The sequence below is a fragment of the Corvus cornix genome, chromosome 13, assembly GCF_000738735.6.
Source record: "Corvus cornix cornix isolate S_Up_H32 chromosome 13, ASM73873v5, whole genome shotgun sequence".
In the NCBI taxonomy this organism is placed as follows: Eukaryota; Metazoa; Chordata; class Aves; order Passeriformes; family Corvidae; genus Corvus; species Corvus cornix.
In genome coordinates, this window is record NC_046343.1 from 15,874,990 (window position 1) to 15,901,862 (window position 26,873).

The 26,873-nt window shown below is 40.8% G+C and overlaps 1 protein-coding gene across 2 annotated transcripts; it reads left to right on the forward strand.

Moving 5' to 3' along the window:
• The first annotated feature begins 2,856 nt into the window (after window positions 1-2,856).
• PANK3 (pantothenate kinase 3) lies at window positions 2,857-25,714 on the forward strand. 2 transcript variants are annotated; one of them, XM_039559365.1, is made up of 7 exons: window positions 2,857-2,986; window positions 11,771-12,123; window positions 12,950-13,203; window positions 13,311-13,487; window positions 15,449-15,572; window positions 17,865-17,990; window positions 19,325-25,714. In XM_039559365.1, exons 1-7 carry the CDS (start codon window positions 2,959-2,961, stop codon window positions 19,373-19,375), a joined length of 1,113 nt encoding a protein of 370 aa, XP_039415299.1. In that variant the 5' UTR covers window positions 2,857-2,958; the 3' UTR covers window positions 19,376-25,714. The 2 variants fall into 2 exon arrangements, with proteins under 2 accessions (XP_039415299.1, XP_019145508.1); XM_019289963.3 differs by lacking the exon at window positions 2,857-2,986 and adding an exon at window positions 3,027-3,081.
• Window positions 25,715-26,873: the final 1,159 nt, after the last annotated feature.

Consider the following 26,873-nt stretch of genomic DNA (forward strand, 5'->3'; position numbering starts at 1 on the left):
TAAAATTCAGAACTTGCTCCTAAAACCCATGCACCAAATACGCATTTTTGTCCCTGACAGAGTCAGTGGCTGGGAAAGCAGTCAGTGAATCTTCATTGCTGGAAAGGAAGAGTTATCATTTCCTCAGTGAAAGGCTGGGTCAGGAACTTTTCTGCCTGTTTCAGGACAGCAGGAATCAGACAGCTGTCAGGCTGTACACAATGTTTTCTCTTATTTTTCTGGGTTGCATGTACATATTTATTAGGAGCACTTCCCAGGGATGGCATTTCATTTCCTCTAGAGTTAGAAGGTGTGTAGGAAACATAGAGTGTCAGTGCTGAAAAAAATGCCTCAGAATTAAGGGAATAAAAAATCTCCCTGCAGATCCATTTTCCTCAACCCCACCAGAGATGTCTGCAAGACACCGGATAGCTCATTTTACACCAAACATTCCACGCTGCACAGTCTGGTGACAGGCAGGAAATTAAAGACTCTTTTCCAATCACAGTGTATATTTATGAGCAAGTTAACTTCCAGGTAGCAGCTAAATTCTTGTATTTCCTAACATGTATGTAAATGCTTGTGTTTAATGTTTCAATAATAAACTACATTACAGTGAAAAACCACAAAACCACACCAAAATTTCCTCACTTTAAGAGTAACACACGGGAATTTCCACAGTTACATGTAGCTTACAGAAAGAGAGAAGTTCTGCAGCCTTGCTAATACACTCTGAACTTCCTTTAAAAGATGAGAAATAAACACTTAGAAGACTTCAGAGTCAGTTTTCCAAATACAGACATTTCAGAAAGGAAACATGATAAACGGGAGAGGGCATCCACATGAGAATTTCAGCTTTTTAATGTAAGATTCTGGATTTAAATGAACAATAAATATATGACAGGTTTTTCATGTTTAGGAGCAGTGGGGGAACAGAGGATAAAAAGACATGGTTCCTGTCCATACCCAACAGGTTCATGAGTAAACCCCATGCCCAGGAAATTGAGCATTTAGTCTTTCCTTGGTTTGTGAATGGTTACTTCAAAAGAGACTTTTGCCAAAGCTAAACTCCACACACAACGAAACTTCAGCTTCCAAGACGGAGGTTATGCCCAAATCCTCCTCCTACACCAGAGCTTTTAGGTTCAACCTAGGTCACAGCAATTCATCTATAATTACATGGCACTTTTATCACAAAAGAGAGGGAAGAAAGTGGAAAAAAACCACTATGAATTCTTGCTAGAAAGCCCAGAGTCGTGAGCATTAGGTGGAGACCTCGCCATGTCCTGCCACTGGCGGTGGGCTTCCCTTAGGCTGCAGGCAGTCAGGATAGACTCCACAAGCCTTGGAGGGGGTGTGACAGGTACTGACTGTGCTCATACCTTTGTGTACTGACCATGGGCCAGTGTGTGCCCAGTGACATCCTGGCCTGTGTCAGGAACAGTGTGACCAGCAGGACCAGGGCAGTGATTGTCCCCCTGTGCTGGGCACTGCTGAGGGACACCTCGAGGCTGTGTCCAGCTCTGGGCCCCTCAATTCAGGAAGGACATTGAGGGACTGGAGCATGTCCAGAGAAGGGAATGGAGCTGGGGATGGGTCTGGAGTACCAGGAGTGGCTGAGGGAGCTGGGAAAGGGGCTCAGCCTGGAGCAAAGGAAGTTCAGGGGGGACCTTGTGGCTCTGCACAAGTCCCTGACAGGAGGGGGCAGCCGGGGGGTTCAGGCTCTGCTCCCAGGGAACAGGGACAGGACATGGGGAAACGGCTTCAACCTGTACCAGGGGAGGTTGGATATCAGGAGGAATTTCTTCACAGAAAGGGTGATTAGATATTGGAATGGGCTGTCCAAAGAGGTGGTGAGGTGGGCTGTTCAAAGAGGTGGTGTCCAAAGAGTCATCGTCCCTGGACGTGTTTAAGGAAAGACAGGACATGGCACTCGGTGCTCTGGTCTAGGTAACATGGTGGTGTTTGGTCATAGGCTGGACTAAATGATCTCAGAGGTCTTTTCCAGCCTAACTGAATGTGTGATTAAACATCAGCATATTGTACCAGGTGAGGAAAAGTGTCCTGGGAAATAAAGTTATTGGTGCAATCATTGGAGTCCAGGCACCAGCACAGGAAAGGAGCCATTTCCCCTACTGCTCTGGTGCTTAATTGTGGGAGCACTTCAGTCACAGCGAGGGGAAATGAAAGCAAACTTCATCTGTCCGTTTTATTTAGCGACACAAAGCATTCACGTGGCTCTCGCACCCCCGCAGAGCACGCACCCCGGGGCCCCACACCGGCTGCAAGCGAGGGTGCCACAGCAGCGAGGCCCTCCGCCCGCTCCCCCGGCCGTGCCCCGCTCCCCGCGGCCCAGGCGCGGCGATTGGCGGCGGGGCCGTGGAGTGAGGGCCCGGGGCCCGCCGGGAGCTGTAGGCGCGGCCGCACTGCGGCTCCCGGCGCGCCCCGCGCCGGGCGGGGGCAGCGCTGCGGCTGCGGCTGCGGCGGGGCGGGCGCGGAGCCGCCCCGGCCCCTTTGTGTGCGCGGCCGCGGCTCCGGCGCCGCCGCCATCTTGTGCCGCCCGGGCCCGTGTCCGCCGGGGCTCCGCCGGGGCTCCGCCGGGCAGCGCCGGGGCCGCGCTCCTGCACGGAGGGGGCCGAGCGAAGCCTCCCCGCGCTGCCCCGCCCAGGGCCCGTCCCGCGGGTGCTGCTCGGCACTGTCCGCTCGGCGCCTCGCAAGCGGAGCGCGGCCGCCCCGCCCCGTCTCCCCGCCCCAGCCCGAGCGCCGATGCCGCCGCTGGAGCGGCCCCTGCCCGGGCCGCGGGCGTAGCGGCGGGCGCGGCCAGCGCCGCTCCCCGGGAGGCGGGCGCCCGGCGGGCGAGGAGCATCAGGAGAGCGAGGCCCAGCCCCGCGGAGCCGCCGCCGCCGCTGCCCGCCCCATCAGGCGAGCGGCAGGAGACCCGCCCCGGCCGGCAGCGAGCCGGGCCGCCGCCGCAGCGCCATGAAGATCAAGGATGCCAAGAAGCCGTGTAAGGCCGGGCCGGGGGAGGGGGCGCGGGGCTGCGCGGCGGGCGGTGCCCATCCATGGATCCGGGAGATGCCCGCAGAGACGCGTCTCGCTCCTGTGCGTCCCTCTGAGGGAGGTGTTGGGGTTCAGGTGATCCTCAGTGCTGGCGTCGGAAAGTGATATAATCAGTTTCTTGGGGTTGGGTGCTGTGTTTGATGAAGATGGCACTTAACCAGTGTGCTGAACACCTGCACAGGTGGCTGCAGTTGCTACAGTTTTGGTTTTTAAGAGCTAATCAAGTTCTAATTTTTTTTAGAATATTTACTAATGTTTGGATATAAGTCTTTCATTAAAATACGCTGAATGCTCCCCTTTAATAATCATAGCTATAATAATATTTCTTACTATGTATTATTATGGAGTGCCATGTTTGTTTTGGAGAGCGCAAACACGGTTCAGACTCAGGTGAATATAAACAGAATGTTTTAAGATTACAGCTACCTCTTGGGAAGGGAGATTTGGATTGAGTACGGTTAATCTACATGCAGGTGATGTGCTCTCAGCATAACAGATGCACAGCTGTGCAAGTCAACACACCTGCCAAGCTCATACAGGTGTGCTTTAGCTGAAAGGGATGCAGGTATTGCTCCACTGAGTTTAGCATCTTTGTCATCATACTTAAAGACTTACTTTCTGGGTGGGTTACTGTATAGCAAAGATAGCTAGTCCCAGATTTCTAGGCCTAGTGTTGTTCATATGGCATGCCTGGCTAATGAACAGCATACAACTATGGATATGGAAAGTCAATGATTTAAATGTATTTTTTTGGTTTTTGAGCAGCCTAAAAAGAAGAAGGCCACCAAGCGCATATTTAAGACAGGAAGTATTAGCATAGCTCTGGAAATAGCCGTAAAGGCTTTGAAAGTACGTTGTTTCTTGTGGTCTGTTGGGGAAACCCTAAATATGCATCTTGTAGCACACAATTAACCATCACCTCCTGTTAGTGCCAGTGTGTGGAAATTGCTGATGTTTGTAATGATGTTTATGAAGAGTAGAGTTCAGGCAGCATTCTTTTCCCCTGGTATAATATTAAGAAATGTTACCAAGACAGCAGTAGCTGTCTGTAAAATGTTATAGCGGTTTGATAATTCAAATGTGAGACTATGGCTGCTCCTACTGCAGAAACCTGCTGATTTCAGGACTATCTCTGCTGGACCTCAAAGCTTTGTTTTCTTCAGTGGTGGATTTAAGCCCCATGGCTAAATAACAGTGCAAATGTTTTCAAGAAGTTTTAACTGCTCAAATATGCTACAGTTGTAGTTGCACTCTTCCAGTTCTTGAATTTGAACTTCGGTGTTGGTTTCATGATGGGAATTAGAAACAGTTGGATCTGCATAAGCAGGAGGGGAAGAATAGTGTCAAACTGCGTTGTTTATTTCTTCTTGACTCTTGAACATACTTTAGAGCTGGTGACTTTTTAAAAGATAATAGCATAGAGTTTCTTAGGCAGTGAACTTTAGACTCAATCTGCAGATTTCTGCTCCTGGTTAGTCACACTGAGAGAGCAGCTGAATGTTTGAAGAGGAGCAGATCCACAGAAGTAATGACGATGGAAAGTGATGTTCAGGGTCTCTGGTACCCAGATACTGCTGTCAGTTTGGCTTAAATGCTCATGTTGACATGAAAGCTGAGTTGGGCTCAATACCACTTTTAGACTGTTTACAAATTATTTGGCTAAGACACTTGCAGACACTTTTCAACACAATTGCTGAGTGTACGTTCCTTAGACCAAGTGAGTACCTAATCATCTGTGATGCAGCCAAATGTGATTCTGGGGAAAAATGGATAATTGTTACTTAAGAACCTGCAAAGTAGAATTGAGCAGATTGCTTTAGTCTGCCTGTACTTTTATCTGTGATGTTTAGCATCAGGAAGGAAGGCCTGATTGCAGTGACTGGCATGAGAGAGGTGAGGGTAAAATGGAGACACCAAACCAGTTCAGAGTCCCTGATGTGGATACACTGCCTAGACATGCTTGTGTGGTCCTCCCTTCCAGATCTTCACCTGACTAATGCTGTCGCTAATTTGTTGGAGTAAAAACTGTGAGAAATGCAGCAGAATTTATGGAACACAGCTTCTGAGATTGGCTGTCTTAAAAGAGGCTAGTAAAGATCCATTTAAATCTCAGCTGCTGGTGATGAGAGGAGTCAGGCATTTTAAAGGAGTATCTCATCAATTCAAACCAGGAAAACCTTGTACTAAGTTAGTGTAGCAGTGGAAGCTGGAGAGGTTGTGGAGTCTCCATTCTTGGAGGATTCTTGAAAAACTTCTGAGGACTCAAAGTGTTGACTGGACAAAGCTGTAGCTGACCTCATCTAGTACTGGCAGTTCTCCTGCTGGTGTAACTGAGAGGTCAGACCAGATGACCTCCAGAGGAACCTTCCAAGCAGCAGTTGAATGATAGCTCTTCTGAGAAGATGCCCATGGGGAAGAATGGCTGGCAATTTTCAAGGAAATTTCCAAAGGTTATTTGTGGGTTGAGATGATAAATGTGAGAGCAGTGAGTCTTGCAGAACTGCTGCTGTGTGGGATCTGCCCAAAGGGAAGAGAGCAGGAACTCATTCAGAGAGAGCTGTATGTGTTGGCGGGGGAAGGCGAGGTGCCAGCGTGCTGTGCTCTCCAGAGGAGTTGGAGCCCTTCCTCTTGGCTCTGGAGTGCAACAGAGTGCTGAAGGAAAGGCAAAGACTTTGAGCATTTAATATACTTGTGTATGTTACTTTTTGCAGTTTGTTCCTTTTGATTGTTAACTGAAAATAGTTTGAGAACAAATGCCTGTGTTTTCCTTGAGATGAATTGAGACACACTAATACATGAATGTACATTTCAGAGATTTGCAAAATCCTGCATCAGTATAAAGGAAAGATTAAAATCTCAAGTTTATTTTTTCCAGTGGGGTTCTATGGACGCATATAATCATTGCGGTCACATGGAGGATTAGTATAGTAAAATTGATTAAAAATCCATTTAGATTGATGGAGAATCCCTTATAAATAGATGGATTTTTTTTTTCCATGGAATTTGCTGCGTAGATTTTTGGTATCCTAGCATTTTCTTATTAGTCCTTGAAAGCTGATTATTAGCCCATAGCAGATGTTCAAGGCTCTCACTTGATTGCAGTTGAAAAATATATTTCTAATAATGGATTAATACTGCCAGGAACAGTGTATACTAAAAGTGTTATACACAGTGCATCTCTTACGTGTTAAGTTGCGCCTCTGCATTCTGTATCTCACTGTAATAACACCTATCCCCAAAGAGACTGCTGCTGAAATGTCAACAAAATTACCAGAATGAGCAAGGAGGGAGAAGCTGAAAGCAGCGATATTTTGTCTTGTATTAAGCTTTACATGGTACGCACTTGTAGAAGTGATAAAGCCCATGAAGAGCAGTTATGGTAATTGCCCATTACCACCTGTCCTCCCACTGTGAACAGGGCTGTTCTGGAGCGTGATAAGAGGTGGCTGAGTGGGAGTTTGCAGAGCATGATGGAGTTTTCCCACAAGGAAAATGGGAGGATGTGCCAGGGCGTGTCAGATACATTTAATTTGCATGTTAATTCTGTCCAGCCCAAATGTATTTTGAGCTGGACTTGGGATATTTGAATCAAAAACCTGTTACACAACTTGTTAAGGAGAGAAAGTCTCCAGTGTTTCAAGGACTAAGGACACTTAAGTGCACTTTTGCTCTGTAGAGGCTCCTAGGCTGTGTAGATTGGTGTTCATGGGCATAGCAAAGGCATTCTGCTGCCCAGCCCTCAGGTTAATCCCATTTAATTTAGCAGTTCAGCAAGCTTTGGTGTGTTTTCTCTTAACTTGTCCCATTCCTCACATTAGCTGCCTTAGTCCCCCAGCCGATTTAGCTGTTAAGAGTTTGCCCTCAGGTTTTACTTTGCTGATGTTTGATGCTGATGCTGATGTTTTAGGGAAATGCTGGAAGTAAAGAATGGGTGCACTTGCAGAGAAGAAAATTAATTTGGAGAAAGTGCAAGAGGCATTTAGTTTATGTGTTTATAAACACTGTGTAATAGTTCAGTAGAACCTTTAAATAGTCGTTTGCCTTGTCAGTATTCAGATAAGAATGGGATCAAGGTTAGTTTTGTGATCAAAGGCTACATAGCGAGCTGAAATAGGTAAGTTTTGGGCATCAGAACTGATGATACTGCGTACTTTCACAAAGAACTGTTGCAGTGCTGGCAGAAGTAAGCTTAAATTTTTGTGGCTTTCATGATCATTTTCCTTTCTTGTGTTTTAAGGCTGTATAGAATCACGAGCTTTAGCACCCTTCGACAGTCGTTTCCCAAGCCATGTTTGTACTTGGAGTGCAACAGTCTTATGTCTTAATAATGCATAAGCTTTCTTACAGAGATGACACAAAATGTCTTAGGCTGTTTTTTGCTGTCTCTGACAGTTGTGAATTTATTTTTTTTTCCCCATGGTGCCAAGCTCCCAGCTTGAGTTAGGAGTTAGCTACTCTTCTTTGAAGGTTGGTTCGTGTTAGTTTATACAGGGCTGACCCAGAGTGTTACTTTATCTTACAGGGAGAGGGAAGTATTTCAAAGGTGTTTGTGTTTCAAATATGTCATTACATTCATAGGAAAGAGGTTGACAGGCATCTGTTTCTCAGTTTTTAAAAGCTAAATACAAACAGAACATGTAACAGAGGAATCTTAGGCTTGACTGAATAAGGGGGGAGTAGTTAAGTCTTTGAGTGTGTACTTCCTGCAGCTTTGGATCCAGAATGGGTGTACAAAATCAAAATGCAAGTATGTGGTCTGGGTGGAAAGCTTCGAAGGGTCCCCTGCAGAACACGTGGAAAAGGAAGACACTTCAACCTTTGTGCTTGCGTTGCCACTAAAAAGACATGTACCGTAATTAATATCTTTTGGCATATAATGACCTTATATGATAAGATATAAGTAACCTTAAGATTGCTGCCAGTGACTCTGCACAGCGTGAACTTGAGAAGTGCAGACACAAGAGAATGAGGCTTCCCTGTGTATCTCTAAAGATTATTAGGGTTTAAATAACATGCAACAGCCACCAGCATGGGTTTTCTTACTCAACAGAACTGCTACATCATTGTGTGACCACAGCACTCTTCCCTTGCGGGAAGTGCTTTTCTAATTGCAGGAAGCAGTTCTAGGGAGTCCTTTTAATGATCATGGTTTTTTGAATTCTGAGCAGGTTGCCCCTCAAAGCTGTCTTCACAGCATGTACAGAGCAATCTGTTGCTTTATTGCAAGGGTTCCTGGCTGCTGTGTCTAGGTAGGGACCACAGTGGCTCCTGGCAGAGCTGGGGAGTGAAAGAAAATCTGGGTTTGTAATTAAGGAGGTTGTACATTTTGGTACTCTTCTTGCTGTCCTGGAGACAGTTAAATTTGGTGTGAAGTATCACATTAAACACCATATGGGTTTTGACTTCCCAGTTAGTATTCTACTTCACGTATCTGTCTCTTCTTGGATAGTAAGGATCTGTATTTTGTGTATTCTTAAATAGAGCCTGGCCTGACTTCCTAAAAGCAGAATGTGTGTTTTTGAAAGAGTTTTATGTAGTTTGCACAAGGCAGTTGGGCTTGTTAAGTAAAAAGCTGGAATTCTTACTTTTCCTTTTTTCAAATTGTTGCTGACCACTGCAGAGAGGAGCTGAACTTTGAATAGTTGAGCCCTGGATTTCTTCTGTGAATAGGAGTTACATTCTCAGCAAGGAATATTTCTGAGCTGTGCATTGCTTTTTGTGGGCTCTTCCTGGGAATAACAATAAAGAGGAAAAGCTGAAAAAAATCTTTTAATGATCTAATCCCCATAGAGCTGTGGAAAAAAAGTCCCGTTTTAGTGCAGGGGACTTGACTCCTTATGAAGCTGTGGAATGATGGTTACAGTTGTGCAAGTCTTCAAACCTAGTATCTGCAGACCTATAAGCTTGAAAAGAAGGTTGTGTAATTGGTATTGGTCTCATCCAGATACGTTTCTGTAACTGTGACTGCTGAAAGGATCAAGCTGGTGTCTGGGGATATTTTTTCAAAAGGTTGTGCTGCTGGCATTCTCCTAAATCTCTCAGAGAAGCATGACCCACAAATACAAGTATAAAAATACCTTTTATAGAGTCATTGATGTATCCCTGCATCCAGATAGGATGGCTCCTGAGCCAGGATCTACCCTAAGTAAACCTGCAGCAGTAAGAGGAGGGTTTATGAGGTTTCCATGTTGTGTCCATGAACAGTTACACTGATTCTACTGAATTTGAATGTATTTCTATCAATGCCAACTGATTGTGCCTTTACCATATACCATCCACGTGTGTATGTGGGTCCCCTTCTGTGTTTGGAAAACAAAATGGCTTTCATTTTCCTGGCTGTACCTGTAACAAAATCAATATAAATCAATCAGGAGTGGCTTGCATCCGCAAGAATCCTTGTGTAACACCTTCTTGCTGGTATAAGGACTAGGTTAACCATACGTGGGCCCAGTTGCTTGTCAAAACTCCTCCACCTTGCAAATGAAACTTGAGCAATGTACTTGCCAGCCAAATCTTGACAAATTTTCAATAGAAAAATATAAAACTTCCTGGGATTTGTCACAAAGGTGAAAACTGGCTTATTTCTTCAGTTTCAAAATCTGTAAATGGCTGTTAGGATCACTCAGTCAACCCAGAAAACTGATCTTTTACAGCGTGATCCCATTTTTTACCATAAAATGTGTTCTCATTTAAATTATGGAATAAACTTACAGTTCAACTGTTCTTGTTTTTTACTTGGTATACAAGATCCATAAACCTTAAGACTTACAGAGACGTGACTAATGCTGTATTTGCAAAAGCTTTTTGGATCATTTAACATGGGATGCAGTGGATCTTCTGACAAAGAGGCATGACATGCACCACATCATCCTTAAACTCATCACATGAACTTTCAGCTGTTTCCCCTTCTTTCCTCTTTTGGAGGACGAGATTGTAGTTACTTACTAGGTCTACTGAACAGGAAGAATCCGGGTAGTACTTGGGTTGCTGTGCCCTAGGTGAATTCTGCATGGGTTGGATTGACTCCTACAGACATGGTCTGGTCTGCTGGGTGAATCAACTTCCCTTCTTCAGTTTTGTTCTCGTGACATCATTCATGGCAAGATGTTGAAACTTGGTGAGGTCACTTAATAAATCCTCAGCTAATTGTGGTCAGACAGTAAGATGACAAATTTTCTTATGTCCATAGTCTCAGGGTGAAGAAGTCAGGCATGCAGCAGCAAAGTCAATTCATTTGTGTCTTTATGCTTAGCCCTCAGCTTTATGGAAAAGATACCAGGTTTATAGAACGCCTTCATTTCCACTTCAAGCTAGATTATGTCACAGAATTTACCTTTGTATTTAAATTTAGTTTTTCAAGATCAGTGAGATAACCAACTAAATTTTTTTGTTAATATCTGACAATATTCTATTGACACCCATTTCTGAAAGTTGAGGCATCATTGAAGTTTCTTTTCTTCTTAACTTTAGCATTCATAAATGAACTGACACAGAGCCAGCCTTGCCTAAATACATTAAAATATTTTGGTAGGTCATTCTTCTCAAGGATAGATCCCACTGGTAATGTAAATACAGTGTAATTGCATCTTGCTCGTGAGAAGCATATTAACATATTTGTGGTTTTGTTCCTGAATTTCATGCTTCTGTAAGATACGAATTACATCTGAAGAAATAAATTGGAATGCTAAAAAAGAAAAGAAAAAGAGGAAGCAAAACCAAGCAAGTTATAGTGTCAATTAGGAAATAAACACGTGAGCTTCCCATCTGGATATCGAAGATCTTTCTTAAACTTAATTTTTAAGTTTTAAATACTGTTTCTGGGAACTGACAGTGGGATAGCTCTCAGTTGAAGATGTTGTCTTTGCAGTAGGGCGCTGAGTATCTGTTTAACTCCACATAGTTAGGAATATTTATTGATAGAGGCATATTCAGATTATGGTCCTGCATGTCATGGACCATAAAATCCCCTTTAGGAACTGCAGTCATCCCACGTAAGGGACAAAGCAAAGCACTTGTGCTTTAGTGTTGTTATTTTGTAGTACAGAAATTCTCCTTTCCTAGCCAAGGTACCAAAAAAAAGGGAAAAAAAACCCCAAAAACCTGAACCTAAATTCAGTAATATTAATTTTCTCTTTTGTGTGCACTTCTTAATAGGACATTTTGTTATCCCTTTAACTTCAAGGGATAGAAATTGGACATCTTAGCTGTGTCAATTTTTAAAGTGCATGCAAATAAATTAAAGCTTTCCTCTCAACAGCCATGTTATGTGAGGGACTGTTAGAGGAGGAGTACCTGTCCTGCCCCTGTTGTCAGCTGTAATGTGTAACCTGCTTTCTTCAAGTGTGTGCTGCAGTCTTTGTGCTGAACTACGTCAGAGCTGTTATTTTAGATGCAAAGGTTATTTTAATCCTTTGTTCTCAATAAAAAAAAAGTGGTTGAATTTTGTTTATGAGTGGGTCTGAAAGATATGATACAGCTTGGAGAATTTTTAGTTCAGCTTTCTAAGCATGTTATAGCATTTAAATGTGTAGAGTTGCTCATTTTTCCATTTTTACCTGTGACAAGAGATATTTAAGGTCATGTAACTGAAATGAGTGCTTATTCTTTTCTCCTGTCAGGTTTGTTGCTAATGTCTGTCATGTTGAAAAGTACAGCCCTGGTTCAGTCTTAAGCTCCATGTATGGCTTTTGCTCTTCAACAGACCTAATGGCTAATTGTTGTATCTTCACAGCTTTCCCATGGTTTGGCATGGACATTGGGGGAACGTTGGTCAAACTTGCCTATTTTGAACCTATTGACATCACTGCAGAGGAGGAGCAGGAGGAAGTTGAAAGCCTGAAGAGCATCCGCAAATACCTGACTTCCAATGTAGCCTACGGATCCACTGGCATTCGGGATGTCCACCTGGAGCTGAAAGACTTAACGATTTTTGCTCGAAGAGGAAACTTGCACTTTATTCGGTTCCCAACTCATGATTTGCCTACCTTTATCCAAATGGGAAGAAATAAAAACTTCTCAACACTACACACGGTGCTCTGTGCCACCGGCGGTGGCGCGTACAAGTTCGAGGAAGACTTTCGCACAGTAGGTAGCCTGGCTTGCCTCTGCCTGCAGCTGATGCTGAAAGCATTGCTGGTGATGGGTTAAAATAATCTGTATTTTGAAAAACTGTGGGAAGCTCTAATACTTTTCATTATGAGTTGTATTAAGCATGGTGGGAAGTTACAGCCTTCCTGGAATCCACAGCACCTGTTAGTTAATTCTCCTTCTGCTTTATGAGAGAACGGCGGTTTAAATATCACGTGCAGAACTATGGAAGAACTGTAGTGAGCCTTAAGCCCCACAGAATCGCTGACCTGTGGTTTTCCTATGATCCTTGGAGTGTTAATAAAGTTGCAAGGATAGTTAGTACAATGAAATTGAGCTTTTTATGTGCTGATATCTTAGAAATTACTGTTTCGACTTGTAAGATGTGGGAGGAACCCCACAAACCTTGAAAAGATGTGCAGATGTGAGTTCCACCAAGATGACACTCAGCGGGGCCTCTAGGGTATTCTATGACCTTTTTATTGATCTAAATTGATGAAAAATGTTGTTAATTTTTCAATGGAGTAATGTCTTAGTATCTCAGAAGTTATCTTTGAGCTTAGCAAAGCAGATACTTACACTGCTTCTCTCTTCTTGATTCAGGTCGGATCTGGATTTACACTCAGATTAATTTGCTAGTTTGTGTATTCAGAATTTAGCTCTGAATTCTTTGTTGGCTTTTTAGTGGCATTGAAATTCCTGCATTAGTCATGTGAGATAACTTCTTAAAGTTGGGCAGTACAAATAATAGTCATAAATTTGTAGCACATTTGTGCAATGTTAGAGCATGTTGCCACAGTCTTTTTTTTCTTTCTTAACACAGATTGGAAACCTCCAGCTGCACAAACTGGATGAGCTTGACTGCCTTGTCAAAGGCTTATTGTACATAGACTCTGTCAGCTTCAATGGCCAGGCAGAGTGCTACTATTTTGAAAATGCCTCAGATCCCGAGAGATGCCAAAAGATGCCTTTTAACCTGGATGATCCATACCCATTGCTGGTTGTTAACATTGGTTCAGGAGTCAGTATTTTATCAGTCCATTCCAAAGACAACTATAAAAGAGTAACTGGAACAAGGTAATTTAAAAACCTACGTTGGCGTTGTTACTCTATGAGGCAATGACATATGGATCTTTTATGTGAGGAAATGCTGTTTAAAAGCAACTGGTTTTCTCTGTCCTTAGTCTAGGTGGAGGGACCTTTCTTGGGTTATGCAGTTTGTTGACGGGCTGTGAAAGTTTTGAAGAAGCTCTGGAAATGGCATCCAAAGGAGACAGCACACATGCTGACAAGCTGGTTCGGGATATTTATGGAGGAGACTATGAAAGATTTGGCTTACCAGGATGGGCTGTAGCATCCAGGTAAGCGGGAGGCTCTTTGTGGGTTCTTTGTGGGTATGGAGCTTCAAAAACAAGACTTAAACACTTCATACAGAGAGAACTGCTTTTATGCAAGGTTTTATTGTAGTCAAGTTACATTTTTATCCTAAAAGTATGTATCCTCAGCTTTCCTGGAGGTTTAAAGCCACGTGCAGGTGCCTGCTAGGTAGAGATTGAAGAAACCTCCTGTGGTATTTCATGCACAGCTTTGTGTGAGTCAGAGGTGATCGCAAGGTGATCGCAGGAGCAGCAGGAACACAGTGCAGAGGTGGTGTGGTGTAACCCAGCAGGCAGCTAAACACCACACAGCCTCTCAGTCACTCCCTCCAGCGAGATGGGGGAGAGAACTGGGAGGAAAAAATAAAATTGGTGGGTTGAGATAAAGAGTGTTTAACAGGACAGAAATGGAACAGAGCAGGATGGTCCCCTCCCAACTCCTTGTGCAGCTCCATTTTGCCTGCTGCTGGGGTGGGGTGAGGAGCAGAAAAGGCCTTGACTGTGTGCAAGCCCTGCTCAGCAATAATAAAAACATCCCTGTGTTATCAACAGTTTCCAGCACAAATCCAAAACACAGCCCCGTAGTGGCTGCAATGAAGAGAATTTAACTATCCCAGCTAAAACCAGCATACAGCTACTAGGAAGAAAATGAACTTTGTCCCAGTCAAAACCAGTACAAGAGAGGGGAAAAAAGTCCCAATTTCTTTTTGATTTCCTAGGATATTTTAGTAGAGCCATTGTGTAGAGGGAAGGTGAGTAGGAGATGGCTTTTGTGTTGCTCTTACAGTGGAGCAATTCCTAATTGTTTTGGAAAGATGGTTGTTACTACAGACGTCTGGTGTAATGTTTAACTACTTTTCTCGTTGATGAGGGCTGTTGAACACAAACAGTTTGCACCGTGAGAATGAATGTCATTGTCAATGACAGAGGACTTTTGTCACAGCTGCACATATTATTTCCATTGGGGAATATTATTGATGATGCTGCAGCTTCACTACTCTTACGAAAGATAAGAAAAATAAACTCTGCAAGCAAAACTAATATGTACATAGGAGTGTTCATTAAATCTTTGCTTTTATTCAATAGAGAGTCATAATTCATGGCAACTTAATTGTTCTCCCTCTCCAGCCACCTAAGTCCAAGCCTCTTGAAGAGCCCATGTGCTGAGAGGTTTTAATATGTGTGAACTTTACACTTTAGTCAGTATGTTTTAACTTGCTTTAAGTTGGTACTTTCTGTTCTCATTTACTTTTTAGGATCCTTGAGAGCTTTAATGGCTTTTTGAGTTTTAGAATAATCAAGGTTCTTGCTCTCCAGACTGATTTATATCTGGCACAGAGTCCTTGATGGTAAAATATCACACTTAGCTATGGATTCTTGTCTTCTCTTTTGTGCTGTGCATAGTATGGGAAGTGCCCTTCTGATCCAGAACTCTTCATTTGTGCAACCTAAATTGCATTCTGTCAGCTGTGTTATTTTGTTTCAGAAGGTTCATAAAACCTTTCAATTCATCTCTGGTTTTCTTCTACTTTCTTCTACTTTGAGAATAGAAGAATGGATAGATACTTGTGAGGAAGCAAGCATGAGAAGAGGAGGATTCACCAGTCAGAGTTAGGCAGTGACTTAATTCACAGTGACTAGATCTGCAGAGTAGTCTTGTCTGAAGAATAAGACCATTTTACTGTAGGTGGTTCTTCATGGAAGTCCAATCTGAACAAAAGTATTTTATTGGGGGGCTGTTACTGTAACAAAATTGACTATTTCCTGTGAAGGAATAAATACAGATGTAGTGTCAAATTGCTGTATTTAATACAGACTTAGAAAGGGAGTTCCTCAAAGAACAAACATGAGACATAGGTTCTGTACAACATAAAAACATCCGTTCTGAAATTACTTCAAATGCACATGAATCACTTTGTAACTAATGGCCATTTCTCCTGTTCTAGTTTTGGGAATATGATCTACAAAGAGAAGAGGGAGTCTGTCAGTAAAGAAGATCTTGCAAGAGCCATATTGGTCACCATCACCAATAATATTGGGTCTATTGCGCGGATGTGCGCAGTAAATGAGGTAAAAACTTCTGACAAGGAAATGATTTAGCTACAGCTCTGTTATTTGTCTTCCCATGAAATGACTGCTAAAATGGTGTATACTTTAAATCTTTTAATACATTCTCAGATGAAATGAAATTCATGTAGTAGCTTTGAGTTGTGCCTACGGTCACCCTGTTTTAGCAAGGGGACTTCAAGTCCTTCATCACAACATCCTGTGCTCCCCTGCTCCCTCACTTACCTGCGGGCTTTGGGCTCTATTCCGTAACAAAGTTCCTCATCAGGTACCCTCCCCATTGGCAAAGATATTCTTGTCCCACTTCTCCAGAGGGCATCAATATATTCTGAAGCAATTCCTAGGACTTTAACCACAGAACAGTTAGAGCTGCAAAGGAGTCCTGGAGATCATCTGGTCCAACTCCCCTGCCAAGGCAAGGTCAGCTAGGGAATGCACCCAGCCCTCAAACATGGACTCAGAGACAAACTGTGGACTCTGTCTTTGGAAGTTTCAAAATACGTGACTTGAGCAACTGCAATATTAAGTTGCTGAAAGTCCTGCTTTGAGCAGGATGGCCTCCAGCAGCTTCTCCAAGCTGAAGCTATTCTCTGATCAAAGCCTGTTGAAAGCCTTGTTTCTAGTTAAGCATTATTTTTAATTTTTTCTAGTTCTTGAAACTTAAAAATTGCTTTGACACCTCTCATCTGGCTGGTTGATACAGAGAGGGTTTCCTGCCATCTTCTATTTCTCAAAGTTTAAAAAAGAGCCAGTATGTGTTCAGTTTCAGTATTAGTGTGGACAGCCATGAAGCTGTGGAAGAATACTGAATTTAGGCATAGAAGACATGAGTGTCAGAGCAGCAGGGATTTCTTCCTTCATTATCAACAAACTTGGGATAAAATGAGGTTTAGTAACAGCTTTCTTGGAGAAGACTGTGAGTAACTGTATTTAGAGCTCTGCTTAAGATCTTGGGATGTGACTGTCTCAGAAGTACCAACAGCTCTGTTAGCTGCAGTAACCCTCCTTTCGCTTAGGAGCCAGATTAATTATATTTTCTAGTTTTAATATTGCAATTTCTCCCTCAGTTTCATTCTCAGTTGTTCTGTCATGTCTGTCTTGGAGAAGAAAGGTAATTTTGTGAGTGTTAAGTTAATTTTAGCTTTTTGCTTTATAGCAAAGCTTAATACCAGAAGAGTTAAAATGAGGATGAAGTTGAAAGTACATACTACATGTCTTAGGCAAATGTATGCAATTTGTGTTTAAGGATGGGAGTAAATGACAACAAATCAGAACTTGTAAACTGCACAAACTAGCTTTATTCCAAGAGGTTTTTGGTCTAATTCCAGCTATGTCACATAATGAGTCACATAACTACAGATCATAAGAAACAGTTAATAGGGATACACAAACTAGTACATTGAACTGATGTATAAAGATAAAATGAATGTAATTATTTTGACTTCCTGCAGTAGCACAGAATTATGTTTTTGTGCCTTAACAAAGCATAATTTTGTCCTCACTGGGAACTAATCAAGATGGTTAAAAACCAGTTGCATATTGGACATTTGACTACAGGTTGAATTGTCATATTAGTTTTTGTAATGACTCGGATATGATCATTGATTTAATGTAATTAAGTGCTTACTTAAGCACTGTGCTAAGGACTAACACAATTACATTTTCTTTGGTTCTTCCTCTCGTGTTGTTTAACCAGTGTTTAATGTTTTTGCCTAATGTTGGATTTACTTCAGTTAATGGGGAATATTAAATGATCTTCACTTTTTTACATTTGACTTGATTAAAATTCACAGCTCACTTGTAGTATTCAGCTCTTAGTCTAATGTCAGGCTGAGGTATATTGAGGTCTGAAGATGAAAGGAGCATCTGTCATGTCTTACTGTCTTCGGCTTCTTTACAGTGCTGCCTTGTTGCAAATGGATCAAGCAGCATTGTACAGGGCTATGAAGGCATTGAGTCTTCTCTACCAAACAGAAGTATATTACATTTAATTTCACTTTTAGCTGGGCTCTTTCTTTGGTGTAATTGCTGAAAATGCTCACTTAATTTGAAAGACAAATGCTGCTTGTCTGTAAATTAAGTCCTTTAATTCTCAAGGATTGCACTGTTTTTCCTTTTCCCCAAGTATGCTGTGTTTTAAATTTTGGAACCATGTTTTAATTGTGGGTTGTTTGTTTGTGTGGTTTTTTCCTTGCTCAGGACAGTCTCCTCTTTCATAGCTTAATTTTTCAAAGCTGTGTTAAACAGTGAAAAGACTTAATCCTTTGCTGTTTTTCTTTCTTTTTTTTTCTTTAGAAAATAAACAGGGTTGTGTTTGTTGGCAATTTCTTGCGTGTGAATACTTTGTCAATGAAGCTTCTTGCATATGCACTGGATTACTGGTCAAAAGGCCAGCTGAAGGCCTTGTTCCTAGAACATGAGGTATGCTGTGGCTCAGTTATCTGTGTGTATTGTTTCACCATAAATCAGAAATGCCTGTATTGAGTAGCTCTCATATGTGATATCCTGAGGCACCAAGTGCTCAGTAAATATTAGAAATAAGAGGAGGTTTGTCTTGCTGAATTGGTTCTCTGGGAACAGTTTTCTGCCAGGGAAGTACTTCAGTGACTTTGGGGTATCTCAGTTCATGCTGTGGATCTTTGGAGAGGGACAAGAAAATGTTAAACTCTGTGCTAAGGGTCACCAGTCTTTCTTGGGTTTGGGTGGAAACAACAGTAAGTATTGTGTTTAAAGAGTGCAGAAATGTAAAGCTTGGGCCTTTGAAACACTTCCATTGTTCTCAGCTGAGCTTGAGCAATGTCTTGAAAGTTGAGACTGCTTTGACAAGGCCTGTTTTCATTCCACCACAGACCCCTCAGTGCTGTTGTAGTGATTTTATGCTTTGAGAATAACTTGCTTTTGTGCAGCTTCTGCCGTCCAGATCAGTGTGTAATTCTGAGAGCTCTGACTTGTTTTGGTTAAAATACAGGCGCAATGAGTGTTAATTACAGGTGCAACAGTTGCTGACTTGTAGCTTCTTGGCAGTGGGTTAGGATTTTTTGTCCTCAGTTTCTTGATCTGCAAATATTACAGCATTACATCTATTCCCTTCAGTTGATTCTCACAACTTTTTTCCTTTATTGCTTATCCCAAGACTGACAATCTGTTCTGATGTCCACAGTAACAGTTCCTTGTTAGCTCTACTCTCTTCAGATTTTTTTGGGGTAAATTTTAAACTCTTACATTTGCTCAAGAGTGTGTTCCAAACACTTGAATATTTCTTAGTTATAGGGAGAGGGAGCATTTCACTCCACAGGGGAAAAGTAATTCAACAGGAGAACGTGGTTCTTTGTATGCAGGTAGGTAGACAGTCCAAAAAATTGATGTGTGGATAGTTCAAGAAATTTTTCACTTGTACATTAGGAATAATGTTGCTATGGGTATTGAAGTTTTTTTAGCAAGCAAAATGTGCAGCTTCTCTAGGAAGAAGAAACCAAACCTGGTTTCCATGCTTTAGGAGTCACTGATACCTGTCTTAGAAGTCCTGCAGTGTATGGTGAGGCTTGGTAGGAAATCTCCTAAAGTTATGCTAGATAAGAAGGATAAATGTTTGTTTCACAAAGCCTTAAATAATTACTATGAAATATTACATATTTCAAGTGTATAGTGTTCTTTCTGTAGCATTGGTCCATCAGATGATTGTTGTCACTAAAATGTGATTAGTGCAGAATTTAATACCCTACTTGAACTTGGTTTTTTTTTTCTTCTTTTAACAGGGATACTTTGGAGCTGTTGGTGCTCTGCTTGGGCTACCAAATTTCAGTTGAGATACCAGATGTCACTACACTGAACTATTTTCCACCTGAATGACACTTGTTTATGTCGATGGGAATTAAATCTGGGGAGGGGAGAAGAAAATAGCTGATTTTCTGTAATTCTTTCTAAGATGTGATTAAGCTACTGAGTATTGCTGTTGTAAGGAAGGGAGTTTCACTCTGTTGGGCATTGGCAAGTGAACTGTTTGTGGCTATTATTTATGTTCTTTGGTATGTTGTAGCCAGTAGTGAACTTCTAATATGCAATACATCCTCTGAAAACAACTTTCCAGAAATTCCAGAAAAAGGAATGCCAAACCCTTAAGTGCTCAGGATGCAAATATTGCAAGTTTATTCCCAAGGCTTTAGGCCCATCAGTTTTGTATATAATTGATGACTGAAAAATTATTTTCATTAGTTACACTGTTACTGTGAGCACAAGTTTTATGTGTACTTACAGAAAACAAAAGACAGCAAGGTACTGTTGACAAGATGAGGAAACTGTAGACAATTGCTTCCCACAGTAAACGTAGTAATTGTTTTATTTTTATGTGTAATGGAAATAATATTAATGCTTTAATTGCCAGTGGGAAGAACAGAAACACAAAGAATCAGCCAAAGCAGCAGATTAAGGAGTTGATATTTTGAAGGTTTCATGAAGATACTCACCTCACCTTAATTTATTTGAAGATTCAGCTGGTATTTTGGAAAGATTCCTCTGTCTTTGGATTTGGAAAAGAGTTTAGTAACGAAGGCAGATTTTGGGGGGAAGATTTTTTAATTTTTTTATTTTTTGAGGACATGACTTCCAAAATGCCTTCTGGATTTGTTTGTTTGTTTGTTTTTCCCATAAGTTCTGCCATCATGAATTATCGTTTGTAAAGGTACCATAAAGCCTGAGAGAATTGAAGAAATCCTTATAAAATAGACTAATTATGGGACCTCATAATTCTGATGCTTTGGCTTATTTCTGTGGAGGTTTGAAAAATTTTTGCCTCGTCCTGCTGATTTGAAATTGTGATTTCCCTGTAATTTTTTAAGAGTTAATCAGAATTCAAGTAGGTGTTGAAGTTGTAAGGTTGCTAGCTTACTTTTGGATTTGGAAGTTTGTTTTTGGAAGTTGAGGACTGCATCAGAGTTTGTATTGCAGCAGCAAATGGACCAATATTTAATGCACTTGCAGTATGGAACCATTCATCAAATTGTGGCCTTGGGATAAAGTCCATACTCTGGAACTGATTTTTGGGGTTTTCTGTAAACTTTTAAAATTGACAGTTGCAATTATTACAATAAGTTTAGTCCTGAAGCCAGGGCATGAGATCTTAAACTTACAGGATTATTATACAGTCATTAGCTGTATAAGTTTTTGTGGACTAAAGAGCTACCCAATTTTATGATATTCTCATGTTAAATTTATTTCCTGTAAGTGCATGAGGAGCAACCAGACTCAGACACACTCATATCTTGGGGTTTAAGGTTTTTAAAACTAATTGCTTGAGTATTCCACAGCATGGCTGTGATGTATTTACAGATACACCCTCCTTGTGTTAGAAACCCTTGTGCTGTTTTCATTCTTCTCTTTCTCAAAATTCAGAGCCCTAGCATCATAGGTTTTTGCTTTTAAAATTTTCTGTGGTCCTTTAAGAGTACAGTACCTTAGAGTAGGCAACTCATTAAGTGCAATGCTAATCACAAATGCAGTTCCATTTATTGTTGCTTTTCCTGGTACATGGTACATTTCCATCGTGCTTGCTTTGATGTTTCACTATAGACATAAACAACTAAAAATTACACTCACAGTTTAGCTGATCTAATGCTAAATCAGAGCACTTCAGAAAATAAGTTTTTATAGAATGTCTTTATAAATGCTGTAAACTGTTCCTTTTGAGTTATGATTGTCTGTCAGAAGTAACCCTTATTTGGTTATAGAACTGTGTAAAAACTTAATTTTCTGAGTGTTCTGGCAGCCTGCTGAAAATTTGCAAACTAACTGCATATTTTACTTGCAAAGGGTGCTTTAGGACATGTACTACAGCTCCATTAGAAAGAGTTCCTTTTGACCATGTCTATTGCTACTTCACTTCACTTGTGATACTGAGAGTCCTCTTGAAGCAGTAGTTAAAAGCTACTTGTATATTTAACCAAAAGCACATATAGAAGATGATTACCTAATACCCATAGTTAATTAAACCAATTGAAGTTGATGTGAGCTGACAGACACTTTTTAAAGTAAACTGTACAAAATTACAAAATAAGCAAATGGAGTAATTCTTGAATAGCTGTACTGTATAGAAACTACTGTGAGAATCAAAAAGTATGCCCTACCTCTGTTTTACTTCCCTTGGGCTTCTAAAAAAATTGGCTTCCTATTGCTAGTTTTATCAGCATAATTGTTACTTCATTACAAGAGCAACCACAGCAGTTGTCAAGCCCTACTGTAAAGCCCAGAGGTCCTGTATTTAAGCCACATCTTTGGATTCATCTCATTTTCTGTCAGCTTAGAACTTGTTATTAGAGTCTCCAAAAATTGACTCTACCACCAGGAGAAATGATAGGCACCACAAATAGTTGCAAGATAAGCCTTAAAGTCTTTTCTTCTAAGTTCTCTTCTAAACAGGTTAATTTCTTTTATATGAATCACTGAAGTAAGTTGCTTTTTCCTGATTGTCTGTTTTTACTTTTACCCTTGCCATTTCTTTTCCTCAGAGCTAACTGGTTGAAGCAGCTTTAGGGTGAATTGATTCAGTGTGATGTACTACAGTAGAGAAAGTTTGGGGTTTTCTCAGGACTACTGTTGTCTTCTCAAGTGGAACCACTTCTCTAGAGGAAAGTTCTGTGATACTTCTTCGAAGTAAAATGTAAGACCCATTTTGAATGTGTAATTGCTTTCAGCTCAGTCAGCCATGTGAGTGCCTTTTAATTTTTTCATATAATGCCAATTTTATGGTAGTGGGACTTTATCCATGGGGTTTCCTAACCAATATTATTTACCAGAGAAATGGAAGGTCATTTTATTGGCCATGGAGATGGTCCCTTTAATCCAGTGTAGCAAGAGATACCAGAAAAACATCATCAGGTTTCTGGCTTCCTGTCCCTATAGTCCTTAATCTTGGGGTAATGCTTTTGCAATTCTTGGTCTTATCCCTCCAGCTTGGTCTTTTCTAATATTATGCACAGTTTTATTGTATCAGTATCTCCCTAAAAATCATGCAAGTTTATAGTGAGATAAGTAGTGTTTATTTCTGGGTAGAGAAGTTCAATCTTAGGTGAAGTTATTCCAAGCTATTAAACCTAACCACTTTGACCTTTCTAAGTCTACTTGGGTAATTGCAGTTTGAATGAAAGGGGAACTCCTACAATACATCTTGAATATTTAACAGGCTGGAATTAAAACATCCTCAGTGTTCTTTACTGAACCTAGCAGAGGTTTAAATACAAACAATTTTTCATTCTTTTTAGTGAAGTCTATACATTTAGGAGTTCAGAGAGAAGCTGCTCCAATACACCCTTTGTCTTAGTTTGCTCAGGATTTCCAAAGTGTGTTCAGGTGTCTAACCTGCCTTCTGGAAGACCTTTCCCTCTCTCAAGCACCTGTGTGATTCTACCAACAGGTGCTTGTAATTGAGAGTTACAGGGTGGAAAGAAGAGAGACCACATTGTCCCACTTACTCTCAGCTGTATATCAAAAGCTCTGGCTTCTCCTAATGGATCATCTGCTCCTTCAGTTGGTACTGTGACGTTCTTACTTGCACTTGAGTTGGTAGTACAGATGCAAGGTGCCTTTAGGGGCTGTAATACTCTGTCTGTACTCTATATAGGTCTTCAGGAAACACCTGCTTCCAGATCAGTTGAAATAACTTCTCATTTCTAAATATTTCAGAATAACAATGGGTTTTAACATTGGGAACTAATTAAAGGGTCTTTTATCTAGAGTATATCTGTGCTAGGTAAAGACTAAATGGTGTCTTTCATATCCAGTTATTAACTTTCATTAATAAATAAATTTGCAGTCAACCTGTTTTTAAATATTAATATAAATATTTCACTGTTTATGTTCTGGATATCACTGGAATCCTGAGAAAACAGTTCAGTTTATAATAGAGGTGAAAGTCAGTGTGGTTCTGTTGAGCTTGTTCTGGCCAGTTCTAGTTATACACATAACAAGCCTAATTCTTTGCCTTGTCACTTGTCCTTTTCTTATCTACATTCTTTTTATGGATTATGTAGGCTTAAAAACCATGTAATAGGTAACAGAGCTTTGCTGAGGTTAAAAAGTGAACAAGCTTCTGTGGGTCAGGTTGGAAGTGGTTTAGGAGGCCCTGTAGGTCCCAGTACAGAGCTGGGGACACACCTGACACAGTTTCTGTTTGGGTGTAGTAATTGCTTCATTTCCCATTAAGGCAGTCAGAGGGGGTGGGCTTCACAATCATTGTGGATAAAATGGGAGAATTTAGTCCTCAGACATGACCATTGGAGATTAAAAAATTCTTTTTCACAGTGTAGAAGAATAATTCCTGCATACATTCTTTTAAGGTTTACTGATATACTCCAAAGTACATTGCCATTATTTTGTCAAGTCTGGTGAAATTAGTAATTCTCTAAGGTTAACAAAAGTCTGCAAATAAGCCTGTTTTATTAGTTTCATTTATCTCACACATGGAAAGCTTATTAATATTAAGGATTCTTAAAAACACACTTTTGAAAAATCTCAAAAGATACTGTAATGTATTTGTAATTATTAATGTGCTAATGGAATATGTTTGGGCAGTCTCAGTTTCCATAACTGAGTGTCAAATCCTGCTCACTCTGTAGTTACTTGAGTAGATCATTCTTTTAAACTAATGAGCAAGATTGGGCCTCAGGGTCTCCTGCCTGGGGAACACAGTAGTGCTACTTTGCATATTCCTGCTGGTGCTAAATCGTTTGTTGAAAATAAAGATTCTGAACAGAAATTGTAAATAAAATATTTATGGCCTGGTCCTTTTGACAGACTTAAATTTTCTCATTTGCCAATACTTTTTGGCCTTACTTCAAGTTCCCCTTTTGGGTTTGGTTTTTTTGACAGTGTGGACTGTGTTTGTTAATGTGGCAAGTCATTGGCAGGTGTGGCTTCCTGTGCTACTTTCTGTAAGGCCCATAATGTTCCCGTGGTGCATTAGGAGACAGATGAGTTTTCATGGCTGGATTTCCACGTGATCCTTCATCTTGTTTTGTTACTGTAGCCGTTTGCACAAATAGTGTCAAGTAGAACACAATTGGCATTTGTTCTCTGCTAAAACTTCCAAGTAAATCAGCCACTACTGAAGTGTTTAGGAAAGCTTTTGAAAATCCAGAAATACCCATTTAAAATAATTTTAAAATCTAAATGTGCTAATTAGTGTTGCCTATAAAATGAACTGGAATGTAGTGTGTCAGTTGCTAATCTTTGCTATAAATTGCTGGCATTTCACAATTCATGTTTCTGGCATCAATTTAAGAAAGTGTAAATACAAGCTTTGGGAGGGAGGTACATTAGTTTCAGATTGTGCATTATGAAAGAGTTTATAAGACTAGTGAATTAGTATTTTGAGACATATTAAATTACAACACCTAGAACATGAAAATTAATGTGTTTGTGTTAGGGTATAGAGGGCTTTTGATAACCTGCACTTTTACATTCTTGAGTTTTGGCATTTTAACAAACAAGCATTTAATTTTCTGTTTACTGTTTCGTCATATTGCAGGCCTTGTAGTCACCAGTTGCTGTCTTCACGTATTTGTTTTAGTTAGCAAAGCAGACAGGCAGATCTGTTAAGTTGTAAACCTGGTAGGATGGAAATTCTCCGAAGAGCCATTTGGTTAAGTTGCCTTATTCTATTACATTGCACTCATGGTATGTCTCTGCTTTCTTGTTTACTGTTCAGACACTGAAGATGTGATGTAAAAATATGTGCTACAAATTTTTAATCATAAATTACTCATGAATACCTTTGTGTCACCTGTTAAACAGCTCTTGTAAATGATGCCTTTATGCCATCTGTAATACAGCTCTTGTAAATTGTTTAAATTATTTTTCTTTTTATAGATTCTCATTATTGAATGTACAGATTAGATCCCTTTAATATGTCACTGAGTAATTTGATTTGGGCCCAAATATGGACAATGCTGTAATTCATCCCATAAAAACTGTAAATAATTCTTTACTGCTTGTTTGCATGAATGAAGTTTGGATTTCATTTGCTTTGTCATAAACCAACTCCTCTGTCATGGGCCTACTTTTTACAGTTTATGTTCCTGGTTTTATTACCATTTGTTCTGTACGAATGTTGAAATAGTACTTTGTCTTTTCCTAATAAATAATTTGAGATTGTTCATTGTTGTCCTGCATTTGTGGGTTTTGTGGGAGGGATTTCTGGGTGTGTTCCTCTCCTTTGGCATGGTAAATTTCTGTAACATTTGATACTGGGGGTTGTTGCAGAGTATCTTTTACTAAGGCAAGGTGACTGGTGTGGTTTCATGCTCTTTTCTTCCTTTAATAAGCTGATAATTCACAGTGCTTAGATTCAGGTCCTGTTTTCAGAAACACTGGATGTGCTAAAAAGCCCTGGTTTGCAGTGTTGAAGAATGAAGTGTGCTCTGAAAGCATTGTAAGCGTTCCCCTTCCAAATCCACTTGGTGGGAGCACCTGCTGCTTCCTGCACATGGATGGGGAACAGGGGGATGTTTTACTGTTGAATAAAATACTTCATGTGCAAAGTGCAGACCATATATATAAACTAATTGCTCCTCTCTTGGAATTGCCCCTTGTTATGTTTTGAAATGCCGAATTCTGTTGCCCTGAAATTGCCCTAACTGATGCCTACTGAGCATAAAGTTGTGAGGAAGGAAGCGTGTGCCACAGCGGCATCCTGGCAGTGCGTCTTGTGATGAGCTTGCTGTGTCAGAGACAGTCCTTCAGGGTTCTGTGCAAACATTTTAGCCATCCAAACCACAAAGCTTTACTTTGCCAAAAATGAAAATTCCCTTCTGTGTTGCATCTCCACTGAGCTCTGCACCAGAGTGATAGTTTTTAGGGGAAGTGAGCTGCTGAGGAACACAAATTTTGTACAAGTTTAGGGAGTTCTGATTTATTCAGTATGTTTTTTTTAATGCAGAAATACCTCATGGAGAGAATTGCAGTAGCCTTTTGTGGAAGCTGGTTTACATTTCAGCTGGGGTCTGTAACTGCTGCTGGTGCAGCCCGTGTGCAAGCTGAGGGGACAGTGTAAACTGCATGAGCTTCATTTACTTCCATTTTAGCTGGTGATCTGATTTTTTTGAAACTAGTGACTTCCTCTTACTGTAAGGCTGTTCAAGCCAGCTGTTATGTGAATTTTTGTTGGGACTCAGAAATGCAAACCTCTAACTTAGTAATACTTGTAACTTCCCTCTTTTTAGAAATACAGATTAAAAATCAAGTTTGCCCTTAAGTCCTGGAGTGGAACCCCCTGCTCCAAAGGCCTGTCTTTTTATCAACAAGTGTTCAATAAGT

What these genes read in the sequence shown, in the direction of transcription:
- PANK3 (XM_019289963.3), top strand. Translation starts at nt 3,042, where the DNA reads ATGGATCCGGGAGATGCCCGCAGAGACGCGTCTCGCTCCT. An exon ending in CAGAGACGCGTCTCGCTCCT is followed by an intron (nt 3,082 to 11,770) that starts GTGCGTCCCTCT and finishes GTATCTTCACAG; the next exon opens with CTTTCCCATGGTTTGGCATG. An exon ending in CCTTGTTCCTAGAACATGAG is followed by an intron (nt 17,991 to 19,324) that starts GTATGCTGTGGC and finishes TTCTTTTAACAG; the next exon opens with GGATACTTTGGAGCTGTTGG.